This window comes from Salarias fasciatus, chromosome 4, assembly GCF_902148845.1.
Source record: "Salarias fasciatus chromosome 4, fSalaFa1.1, whole genome shotgun sequence".
Classification (NCBI taxonomy): Eukaryota; Metazoa; Chordata; class Actinopteri; order Blenniiformes; family Blenniidae; genus Salarias; species Salarias fasciatus.
This window is the reverse complement of record NC_043748.1, coordinates 9,334,400-9,346,288: the sequence shown is the minus strand read 5'-3', so window position 1 is coordinate 9,346,288 and position 11,889 is coordinate 9,334,400. Positions and strand designations below refer to the sequence as shown.

The following is an 11,889-nucleotide window of genomic DNA, read 5'->3' as shown; positions in this document are numbered from 1 at the left end:
AAAATGTCTGTCATATGAAACATCTGCAACATATCTAATAGACGATGTTCTTTCTGTAAAGCTGTATTACAAAGTTGAATTTAAGTGATAGTGCGTCAAGGTTTTGCAGTTTTACTCTGGGAGAACTATAAGAATATATTTTTTCGTCTTTTTTACATTTCATTTCACTGTATTTTGCACCACAAAGACATTCAACCTGGCTTTGTGATTAAATTGCAGACTTACACATTTTCATAAGCAATCTCTGAAACACAACAAAAAAAACTTTAAATATTAAATTCAAGGGTTATTATGGCTCTATTTACACTATAAAACGTGTTTGACACCCCTGATTTAGATTTGCTGACATCCTGTTTACATGTAAGGGTTAGTTATGTGTTAAATGTTTTTATGTGTTGAATATTTTCTTTATATACAGCTTCAGTAACTTATTGGCAGTCGTTTTCGACAACATATTCAGTAAATGAAAGAGTAAACTATGTTGAAAGTTAGACCACACCCATACAGAGATCACGTGCTTTTTGACGCACGCGGCGTATAAAACGAGATCACGCGAGATTCGAAGTCCTTTCACATTCTCACTTGTGCGGAGCATCATGACACGAGGCTGCAACACATTAATTTCATGCGTTAAATTACGCTTAGCTGTACTTGTATGTGTTGAAGACCCACCGTGAAGATGTTTTTATCATCTGGTTAAAGCAATGAGACTCAACCTTACGGAGGTCTCGAGGCGAGCAGCCGGAGGCTGCCTGCTAGCTAACCTGCTAGCCGGTCAACACGTGTGAGGCGCGAGGAGTCCACGCTGGCTCGGGAGATAAAGCTGCATGCGGTGAGTATTATTTTAGTGAAGTTGATTCATATGCACGAGATACTATTGTTTCCTGTGTGTTCGTGTATTTAACGTTCACCCCATTCATGTGACCACCCTGACTTTGAGTAGTTGACGTTTGGTTTAGTGTTATGGATGAAGTGGTTTCCCTGTTAACTGGTGAACAGGCTTCCCGTGAAAACCACGACGGACGTGAAGTAGGCCACCAGTTAATATGGAAACTAGTTGATCTGGAACACTGAAGCTCCCATGTTTAGCTTTTTAACAGACCTTTAATCGTCAGCTTACATTAAAAGGTGTTTCATGTTTCTTTTCCCCCCCATTCCAGAGCCAAAGTGGTCAGTGAGTGAAGCACACTTCCTTGATGAATCAATGCTCAAAGGTAACTTGCTTTAATTGTCTGTAATTCTGTTAACGTGCAGTGCTAATGATGAGTTTGTTATCCCTGTCTGAGAATATAAAATCATGTGGAAACAATGGTATCTGACATGCTGCTGATGAACATTCGTAACTGCATGCTGTCGAGGAGTGAGCTCTAATCCAGTGTGTCTCTGCAGATGACAGGTGTTCATGTCTCAGAGCAGTGAAGGCCGGAAGTCCTCAGTGAAAAGGTGTGCCTCTAAGAACTTGTGATTTCTATTCTTCCATTTTTTTCCAGTGATGAAAACTGCTGCATAGGAAGTGCCGTCTGATGCGATAACTGACGATGGCTTGAGCTGTTCTGAGAAATTCCTCCAGTCTGTCACCTTTGACTGTTATGATCTGAACAGTCGGTGATCCAGATGTTCTTTTGTTTCTTGAAACAGATGCGGCTTGGGCGACTGAGCAGAAAAAGCGTGCTTGTATCAAAGATGACATGCACAGGTAAATACTGTGAGGTTAAAATGCTGTTTGAGTCCAAGCCAGTGATGAAACAAGTTATCCCTGTCTGAACACAAGTGTGGAGTTTTGGTAACCTGAGGCTTGACTGAACTAGTATAAACCACCTCTGCCTGGTTTGTTTTCTCACCTTCTGACATGTTTTGTTTTCATTTTACAGGGAAGCTCTGATCTACTGGACAAATCCAGATGTTTGGTGCCATGGAACAATAACACTTTCTGTAAAGAGACCTGTGTAATGAAAATAAACTCTTTTTATTAAAAATGATGTATGAAATGAGTTATTTGACCCAAGCTGAAGAGGAATTCGGGAATGATTGAATGTCCTTGCACAATGTTAATCAGTCTGTGTTCAACAATGACTTGTAGGATTTCTTCTTCAAATTGTCCAGAAAGATCTGCTCCTCTTCAAGAAATTCACGATCCTGTGGGCAGCACAGAAGAATCTTTACTTTGGCAGCAGCTTTAAAAAAAAAAAAAAAAAATCCAAATTACATGTACAGGTGATGTGAGCTGTGAGGTATTCATGAGAATATATACAGTAAATCTTTACAAGCCTGATTTTTGTGTGAATGAAGTTTTCTGAGGTCAAATATTTTTGATAAATTAGTTAAAAAGAACCATTGCAAAACTGACTTATTGGTTCCAGTCCTGTGCGGTGTGTTTGATTACTTAATTTGACAGTATAGCACAATTACTTATTGCTGAATACATATATTGACATACTTAACTTTTAAATCTTTACCTCAAAGGTTTTAAATCAAGAATGTGTCATGAATTTGACAAACATGCAGTTGAAATGAGTGGTGTGAACCTGTACGATGTTTGGAGTGCAGAGGGTTGGGCTTAAAACGAGCAGTTTCGAGAGGGACCTAATTGATAGTGGGATTAGAGCAACTTCAAAACTGCAGCTCTTGAGCTGATAGTGCAATTGAGTCTTTGCTCCAGCTTCATGTGAGCCTTGACCTGTTACCTTCTCTGTGGTGTACTTCCACAGAGCCAGGCTGGCCTGCAGCGCCATGGCCTGAGAGTTTGGAGAGGGAAGGTTGACGGTTGCTGCCAGTCCAGGGTTTGGCAGCACTGACACTGATTCTACAAAAAGGGAAAAATAAAACCTCTTTATCTTTCACAGCCATTTAAAATGTTATAAAGCAAACTCTTACCTGGTAGAATCGGTGGTATGGATGGGTTCTCTCTGAGGAGTCCTGTGTTTTGCACAAGACTAAATCGCATTCGCTCCTGTAGAAGCAGGAGATTGGGTCAATATTGATCAGTTGGGTTATTGTGCTTCTGAGGAGGGTAAACACACACACACACCTTTAAGACTCGCTGCTCCTGCTGCCTCAGCTGCTCCGTTTGGGAATGAATGCTCCTCAGTCGTGCCTCGTGCTCTGCTTCCACGCATTTTGCCTTCTGCATGGCTCTCTCCCCTTCCTCGTACTTCTCTGCGGCCAACTGTCAGAGACGCGGCGCGGTGAAAAGCTGTTCCCCTCACAGAGGCTCGCCTGCGCGCGCGGGTCAGTGTATTTTTGAAATCACCTTGCTGAAGGCCTCCACCTCCTGCGCCCGCGTTTTCAGCCGCAGAGCCGTGCTGCTGATTCTCTCCTTCTCTCTGTCCAGCTCTTCTCTCAGTCTGTCCAGAGTGTCTCGCTCCTGCGCCACAGACAGCTCCTTCTGCTTGAGCTCTGCTGTGCGAAGCTTCAGGTCAGCTTGCTCCTGAAAAAGGAAAAGTTCTCAACTCTGCATTTTGATGAGTGAAGAACAATCGTTCCTCTCATGGCAGTGAAGCCCACCTGAGCCAGACTGATGATGGAGTCCTCCCTCCTCTCCATGAGGCTGCTGGCTTCGCGCTCAGCCCTCTCGCGTCGCTGCTTCTCCTGAGCGTGGAAGTGGGCCCACTCGGCCGCCAGCTTCCTCCTCTCGTCCGCGCAGTGCTGCATCACCGACTTCTGCTCCTCCAGCAGCGCGCTCTGACGGAAGGGAACGTCGGTGAAACGGAGCGAGGCGGAGAATCTGCATACGCGTCTCCACTGATGTGGACGATTGTCAGTTTTACCTTCGCCCTCTCCAGCTCCTCTCGCTCCATTCCGATCTGCATGCTGAAGACGCGCCGCTCCTCCTCCAGGCCTCTCTGGGTCGACTCTGCTTTGGCCTGCTCGGCTGTCATCTTCCAGCGCTCCTGAAGCATACATTAAACATTAAAAAAAAACTGTCATCTTGCTGGCCAGGAGTGTCAGTTTAAATTTTCAGAGGAGTGTCGCTGTCTTCAAGAACCTGTCAGGACTTTTTTTTTGTGTGTGTGTGAATTTAATTTCTATGTGGAGGTGTGTGTTTTCCCACAGCCCCAGCCTTTAGTGAGCTGGACAAAGTGGTAAAGAAGATGGACGGATGAAAGAAACAATCCCAGAAATGATTTTAAAAGGTCCCCAGTCTATTTCTTGAATTCTCGTGCACTTGTAAAAATAGTTGCTTGGCTGCGAGGCTTCCATAAAGGCCATATAAGAACAGACTTCTAAGCAGTGCAGATGGGTGTTAGCAGGAACTCACTTGTTTATGCCAATTTTGAAGAAATGGCATGCTAAGTATTTTTATCTCTTCAGCAACCTGACAATATTTACTGTGTTCTGTTGCCTTGACTGAAACTGTATAAATAAATCAATATAAAATAAATATTACAATATTTTAGGCTTCAGAAGGTATTGAACGCTGGTCTGAGTTGTGATCTAAGTCCTCACCTTTTCCAGCTGCCTCTGCTGCTCACTGAGCTGCGTGTCCATCCTGGAAATGATCTCCTTGAGATAGGCCCTCTCGTCCGCCATGGCTTTCTGCTGCTGGGCCAGCCGGTCCTGCATCGCTGAAAACACACATTTAAAGAGTGACCTTAACCTGATTGCATTGTGAGACAACCTGTGTCTCGGCCTAATTACAGGAGGAGCGTGTGTGTATGTGTGTGTGTGCGCGCGGTACTTCGGAGCTGCTCGTCTCGGTGCCGTGCCCCTTGCTCCAGGCCGTGAGCGGTGTGTTCATGTGTGCTTTCCACTCGAGAAGAAAGCTCCCCGAGTTGAGAGGAGAACTGCTCCATCTGCTCGATCACCCCTGCCAGAGACCTGGAGGAAGGCGCTGATGTTACGGCCTCAAAGTCTTGACATTATTCTGCGGCCTGTCTTCAACATTCACTTGGAAGTGTTGTAACTTTCTGCTTCACAAATAAAAGGAACATCAACTTTGGAACGGTTTCCAAAAAGAAGAATATTGTGCTTTGATAATGACGTACCTGGTCTGAGAAGTTGCACTCGTAACGGCATCGATCTCCTCCTCCTTTAGCTTCTTCAGTCTCTGGATCTGATCTTCGTGGTCTTTCTTCATCTCTAAAATAGACTTTCTGGAGAGGAGAGTAGAACAAATGTGACATACACAAAAGGTTAAAGTCATCCATGAAAAAAATCAGTAATTCTAGAATTTATTTAGTGACTTTCAGTTTAAAATTTTTGAGATCATACTGTGAACAATATTAGAAAAATTATTTCTGAAAATAAACCTGATTGAGGGACTGAGACAGTCTCTCTCCCCTAAAATCCCCTAAAAGGAATATACATATCATGTTGCTTTTTTTAATCTGGTTTAAAATACATTTCCATGTGCTGCCACATAAAAGTTTATTTGTTTGTTTGTTTGTTTTTACCTCTGGAGATCTCGGAGTCTCTCCACCTCGCGGTCGCGGTCCTGCTGCGCCTGGGCCAGTTTGCGCTGGTACTGCGCCTGCAGCTCGGAGCGCTCCTGCTCAGCTGATCGCGTCGCCGCGGAAAGGCGCTCCATTAAGTCTTCACACTCGAGTCGCGCTCGTGTCTCCCTCTGGGAAGCCGATTCCTCGAGCAGCTTCACACGAGTCCTGGAAAGGCACAAAAACAAAATGTGTCAAGGTTACAGTCGCACTTGAAGTGTCAGAGAATCATTTATAAAGTATGTAAAATATAGATGATGGTTGCATAACATATTTGTGTGTGTGTGTGTGTGTGTGGACCAATACAGTACTTGTGTGTGTTCTCCATGAGTTCCATATCCTGTTTATGGCGCTGTTGGACGTTTTCTAGCATCAGTTGGCTTTGCTCTTTCTCCAGCTGTAAAGTCTTCACCTGCATGACACACACATCAGTACTCTGTATACACACAGCAGGAACATTCATCCTCCCATCTTTACCACCGCCACACATACCTGTCCCTCCAGTTGGATGATACGGGCCTGAAGAGCTTGATAATCTGACGTTTGTTGATCTTTGTCTTTCAGTCTCTGCAACACGCCGGTATCAACAACACCGCCCAGACCCAACAGCTGAGTCTGCATCATCTTGAGGGAGAGAAGAGCCAAATAGCTCTCAGTCAGGAGATGAATCTGATGAATGGATCAGGCAAGAGAGAGGCAAATCCTCACCTGTTGTAGCAGAAGCTGCTGCTGAAGACTCTCTGTTGAAAATGTTGCCTACACAGAAGTAGAAGGGTGTTGAAAAAAGCAATGCTGTTTGTGATAATATTGCCATCCTTGTTGCAGAAAAGTTACAGTACCTGTTGTTGGACAGCAGCGGGTGTGCTCGGTGTTTGACTCTGCTTTGGAACTGAATGAAAAAGAGAAAAAAAATGTGAGTGGTAATCTTTGAAGAGAAAGCGAGTGTGTCTGAAAAGCACTTGGTGATTTCCCTGAGATTACCTACACCGTACGGTGCCAGGTAGAACAGTAGATGGCGGCTGCTCAGTTTCATCGGGCCGACTCGGCTCCCTGAGCGACCTCGATCCATCACTCGATGGAAAGTAGGAAGGTCTGGCCTGAAGCCGGGGCTCGGGATCACTAATGCTAACAGCAGTAACCTGGGCAGGGTGTTCTGAAGAACAAGATAAATTAAAGGTGTTTCTCATGTGAGACAGTTCAATCAAACGTGAGATCATGGTAGAAATTGTTCCTGCACAACGTGGCTGAACTGAATGAATAATTGGACAATCGTGTGACAATGATCCAACACAATGATCCCACTTTGAGAAATGATGGAGAGAGTTTAATACCTCGTTTGGTTCTCGTCTCACTCAGAGGTGTGGAGTGAGCAGCAGGGTTGGACTCTCCAAAAATGTCACTGCACAAAACAAGAACGGTCAACAGCCATCATGATGCAGTAGAAATGATTTGACGAATCAACATGAGGAAAATGTTACTTTGATGTTTCTTTAGCAGTCAGAAAAGTGTCTTCTTTGCTTCTCGGAGTTTGTGAAGTGACTTGATGTCTGAAAAAAACATTGTGTTTCATTATAAAAACGACTCTGTCTTTAATTTGTTGGTGTATTCCCTCTGCTGTGTTTTGTTGGGTGATGTTCCACGGTACCTTGCGGGCAACTCAAGATCCGTCCTTGACTCTTCCAGCGTGGACAGCTTCACCTCCCTGTTGGATGCCGACAGAGCTTTCCTCCTGCTCAGCGCTCCGGCTAACCAGTCGTCCCCCTCGTCGTCTTTCGTCTGGATTCTGGAAACGTCTGGGTTGGTTTGATTGGCGGTGGCGCGAGTCGGGGCTGCGTCTCCCGCCGTTTCAGCAGCAGCTGTGAAGGAAGGCTTTCTCTCCAATAAAGGAGATGAGGGGGTCTTTGGAGACTCTGCTGGAGTTTTCTTTTCTTTACGGCCGTCCTCGTCATAGCTGGGTTCGTCGTCTGTTTTGAGGCCCAGCCAGTCGGAGGAGTTGCGGTGTCGGATGGGGGCGTGGTTGGCGGGTTTGGCTTTCTTTTCCGGTGAGGGCAGGCTGACATCCTCTGTCGAGAACCTGACGATTTAGAGGAAAGAGTGAGACGGCGGAACGATCACCTGCAGCGACGTATCGGCGCCGGACAAACCTGACAGACTGTCTGCGGGACTGGCGTCCTTCGGGAGTGGACACCATGGTGGGCTGGTACGACCCGAAGGTCAGGTCATCCTCTAAAAGTGGCTCTGGTGGAAGGAAACACAACGACCCACTTGATTTCAAAACAACACTTAATTAAACTTATACAAAACTTGGATGCTCACTGACCTTTCACCGTCTTCTCCTGCTGCTGCCTCTCTTGACCGTGAAGCTGCTCCTTCCTCTCGCCTGTGGGCGGTTGCTCCAGAGGGTTCGGCGAAGAGAAACCCTCCAGGATTTCGTCGATTCTCGTGCGAGCTCTCTGAGGGGCGTCACTCCTGAGAGTTAGATGAAACAGAGAGGTGGAGTCAATGTTCGAATTAGAGGCGGAAGGGCAAATTCAAAATACTGTCAAGGTTTACCGGTAGCCTTGTTTTTACCCCAAAGCACCAGTGCAGCAATTATTCATTACTCAGAGCACTATAAACTAAAACAAGAAAACTAAAACCGGATAAAACCAGAGCTGTCACCTTTCTTTAGAAGACCAAAGCGGAGCCTCTTTTTTCTTGGGATTGTTTTTTTCACTGTCAAATCCAAGCGCGTCCATTAGGTCATCCTTATCGTCTTCAAACATAAACTCGTCTTTCTTTGCTGCCTTATCTGAAAAATAAGCAACAAAGTGTTCAGCATTTGAAGAATACTGGCAACAACAGAAAGAGCTAAATCTCACTTACTTGCTTCTCTGTTCAGGATGGGGGATGGTGAGGGAGACGGTGCCGATTTTTCAGGTTCAGGTCGCTTGTTTTTAGGTTCAGGTGTGGTTTCATCTGGGAGAAGGTCATCCAGAGGGTCATCGAAGTCTGCAGGGGAAGTGAGATTTTTCCACTCTTTTTAATAAGTGTCGAAACGATAGACGGATATTGGAAATACACATATGAGGCACAATAAATATCACACATGTCAACTGAGTCTCTTGAATTATTCAGCTCAATTCACAGCAGTTAGTTAAATTAAGCAAATCTAGCAGTCAGCAATGCCGCTTCTGTTCTGACAGTCAGATGAAAAAAAAAAAAAAATGAAAAAAAAAAAACTCTCAGTGGTTTCACTCACCAGAGAAAGTGAACTTCTTGTAGTTTCGCACCGTGGATGAAGAGGCTGAGTTCGGCTTCTTCCCCACTCTGGCAGGTTCATCTGAGAACAGCGGAGGCAGACAAAGCCTTCTCTGATTGCCGCTATTAACGTAAACTTCAAAGCTGGTAATACCATGAAGCTCGTAATGAGAAAATGATTTATGCAAGAACACTCTGAACTGAATTACCTTCTCCCTCCGGTTTCGCATGAGTACTGTCTAACACGGCAGCATCTTTCTTTGGCCCTTCATTACCAAGCAGCTTTGTTTGTGCGGGGGCTAAACTGGGCTTTTTCTTTGACGCAAAAAGGTCGGCGTCCATATCATCCATGTCCTTCGTGAGGATGGGAGGGAAAACCACAGACACTTTCAGCAAACAACACCACTAGTGAACTTTACACCATTATTAACAACTGACCTTCATGTTCTTCAGCAGGTCATTAGGATCAGCCACTGAGACGTCAGAGTCCTTCAAGACAAATGTAGGCAGTAAATAATCAACACAGTAAACATGCTTCTTCTCACATTTTCCCTGCATACCTCAGTGTCCGCACCGTCCCTTTTCACCTCCTCAGCCAGCATACTGAAGATATTATTAGTGGCAGATGAGCTGGAACAGAATATAAAACTGACACACAGGAAGACTTAGTAACAATAAACAGTATAATTATCCAAACTTACCGATTCAGCTGTCCGCTGCGAGTTGTATTCCCCCGTACAGGAACATCTAGAGAGTAAATTGTTAAAAAAAAATGATCCAGATGAAAGTTTCACTCTGACAATAAATAAAAATGCAAAACTGTGTTCACTTACTTTTATCATCAAATAAGCTGTCAAGTATGTCCTCATCTATTAAGGAACCTTTAGAAAACCACAGAGAGACATAATAAGTTGGTCAGGTGTTTGTAGAGTTTACCTGCTCTGTCTGAGTTACTTTAACAAGAAATGTTTGAAGTTGTAGGCTCGAAGATCCGAATCACTTGGTTATGATGCCCCTTGATGGGATAAGTATGACTTTACCGCATTTGGCATTTAAGAGCACTTCTTAAGCCTCACTTGAGTGAATGAGTCAGATACTTCCTAGTCTGTCTCTATCATGATGGATGTATCTTCCCTGTAATTCACAGGATCAGAAATTGTGTTGCACAACCATTATAAAGCACAAAGCACTGATAGAGTACAGGATATAAATAGCCCCGGTGGCACTTACTTTTAGAGGTTTTTCCCCTCGCCTTTGTAGCCTGTAAGCAACAGCAGGAACACTTTGTTTACTTCATGAACATTGATTGCAGCGCGGATCAATAGAAATTTTATAAGCACATCGTAACACAAACATTAACTTTTACACAGTCATTAGCTTTTTGGAAACAGCTCACTAGTGATAAACAACAAATGAAAGGACTATAAATGCGACATTTTGACCCACCATGTTAAATCTGGCAGCATTCAAACTGAGCGGCGCTAGTTAGCTAACATTAGCTAAATCTGATTAGGCGTCTCGAGTCTCCATGGTAACCGCGGTCACCGCGTTGTCCATGTGCCTAAATTACGCTTAAGCTCCCACATTGCTGCTCGTTTTTAGTGTCTTTAGTTTGGTCGGAAGACTAGAAGAAAAGAAAAAAGGCTAAATGAATGACACTGGACACGCACACATCGTCTGCTGTACGGACTTCGTTATCGATCACGCACCACGGCTGAAGTTGTCTGGTTTCAATCCGATCAAAACGGCGTATTAATCGACATTTACTTGAGCTGAATATAAAGTTTACTGGAAAAAAAATACGAGCATCTATGTTTTAGGCATTGTACAGCAGCTACACACCTACAATCATAGCCGGCATGCAACATTTCCTGTCCCAGTTGCATTGTGGGTAATGGCGTTTTTAAGCACCCATCAGAAAAAAAAACACGGGCAGAGCAGCTTCTGTGTGATTTAAGCCTTTAAATACGGTTGTTTTGAATATCAGATTACATATTTACCTGGTTTCTCGTGACCACATAGTGAAACTCTCCTGACCTTTTAGCCACCAGGTGGCATCAGAGCTGAGAGACGCTGTCAGGTCGCATCAGTTCCAGTCAAGAGTTAAATATTTGATCATGTTTGACACAGTGAGGTTGAGGAGGTCTGGTGTTGTGTTTTGTTATCACTGTGCACATCTCTGTAACTCAAGGATGTTTCTTAGAAGAAGGTTTATGGCATGCTGCCTGGGCCATGCTTCCTCTTTCAAGTGTTGGAATTCCCCTTGATGTATGGTCATTTCAGTCAGATTCAAAATGATTTGTAAATAATATTATAGTAAGTGGAATTCACTTCTTTTGCACATTTCTACTTATGGAACCGCCCTCAAAGCAGTTGGCACTGTTGATCACTCTCATTTCCACACAGTGCACCCATTGGGACCAATATGGGCTTCGAGTGCTCAAGGACATTTTGACCGAGAGAGCTGGAGAATAGAACCCACAACTCTCCAATTGAGAGATGATAGCTCAACCAACCAAGCCACAGCCAGTATTTCCGAAGAAGTCCTATATTTACCATGTAGCTACTATAGTTCTTCAATAAAGTCTCTCAGGGAAATTGCTGTTTCCATATCTTTCTTCTAGAATGCGGCGGGCGGTCCCGATAAGGCTGCTCCCGGGAGTCAGGAGAGCCACGGTTTTGACTGTGGGATTCAAACTTGTAAACTTTGCACCCAAAACCTTCTTTCCCTGCTTACCAGCTAATGAGTGAAACTCTGGCATCAGTCTTTGGCAGTCTCTTTCAGGAAGAAAAGTAAATGTTTCACTAACATAAACACAAGACATGTTCACTTTTTAATAATTTACCAGAGAATCAAACAAAGAACCAGAAACTTCACTGACATCCTGAAACACTCTGTGACATAAAAATTCCTTCCAATGATTTCTTTAATCATTCAGCAAATTTTTCTAGAGCGACTTCAAAAAGTGTCACATGTGTCATATACTGTTATGCAATTACATTTCATTACATGACTTTTATTTCAGAATGAATCAGGCCACTTATGAAATCCTAAATAACATCCAGTCAAAGCTCTTCCTCTCCACACGCATGCAAGTCAAACAAATCATTTAGTAAAGATAAAATGAATCAAAGACATAGAATTACTGTGGCTTTTTCAGACAGAGGCACATGTGTTTTTCTTTTTTGCTTTAAATACTGATCAAATTTCAAACAA

At 43.9% G+C, this 11,889-nt stretch overlaps 1 protein-coding gene, 1 long non-coding RNA gene and 2 other non-coding genes across 4 annotated transcripts; 3 read left to right on the top strand and 1 right to left on the bottom strand.

Moving 5' to 3' along the window:
• The first annotated feature begins 583 nt into the window (after positions 1-583).
• Positions 584-1,975, top strand: LOC115387720 (uncharacterized). The gene is made up of 5 exons (XR_003931405.1): positions 584-832; positions 1,161-1,214; positions 1,390-1,443; positions 1,639-1,696; positions 1,872-1,975. It is a non-coding gene; the product is annotated as an uncharacterized LOC115387720 (long non-coding RNA).
• Positions 1,486-1,559, top strand: LOC115387802 (small nucleolar RNA SNORD49). The gene has a single exon (XR_003931419.1). It is a non-coding gene; the product is annotated as a small nucleolar RNA SNORD49 (small nucleolar RNA).
• On the top strand, positions 1,730-1,799 carry LOC115387816 (small nucleolar RNA R38). Its single transcript, XR_003931432.1, has one exon. It is a non-coding gene; the product is annotated as a small nucleolar RNA R38 (small nucleolar RNA).
• On the bottom strand, positions 1,957-10,513 carry fbf1 (Fas binding factor 1). Its single transcript, XM_030090553.1, has 32 exons — positions 10,382-10,513; positions 10,119-10,296; positions 9,903-9,933; positions 9,506-9,553; positions 9,374-9,419; positions 9,233-9,302; positions 9,111-9,161; positions 8,882-9,026; positions 8,674-8,754; positions 8,298-8,423; positions 8,094-8,223; positions 7,753-7,901; positions 7,577-7,670; positions 7,078-7,506; positions 6,911-6,979; positions 6,764-6,831; positions 6,418-6,585; positions 6,272-6,321; positions 6,141-6,188; positions 5,925-6,056; positions 5,744-5,844; positions 5,394-5,600; positions 4,986-5,093; positions 4,679-4,818; positions 4,447-4,565; positions 3,768-3,890; positions 3,505-3,681; positions 3,251-3,427; positions 3,029-3,166; positions 2,875-2,950; positions 2,685-2,803; positions 1,957-2,136 (listed from the first exon to the last, which is right to left on the bottom strand). Exons 2-32 carry the CDS (start codon positions 10,119-10,121, stop codon positions 2,053-2,055), a joined length of 3,507 nt encoding a protein of 1,168 aa, XP_029946413.1. The 5' UTR covers positions 10,122-10,296; positions 10,382-10,513; the 3' UTR covers positions 1,957-2,052.
• Positions 10,514-11,889: the final 1,376 nt, after the last annotated feature.

Excerpts from the sequence above, each read along its gene's own strand:
- fbf1 (XM_030090553.1), bottom strand. Across the intron at positions 6,322-6,417 it reads TCTACCTGGCACCGTACGGT|TTCCAAAGCAGAGTCAAACA; the intron begins GTAGGTAATCTC and ends TTTTTCATTCAG. Across the intron at positions 5,094-5,393 it reads AGACTCCGAGATCTCCAGAG|AAAGTCTATTTTAGAGATGA; the intron begins GTAAAAACAAAC and ends TCTCCTCTCCAG.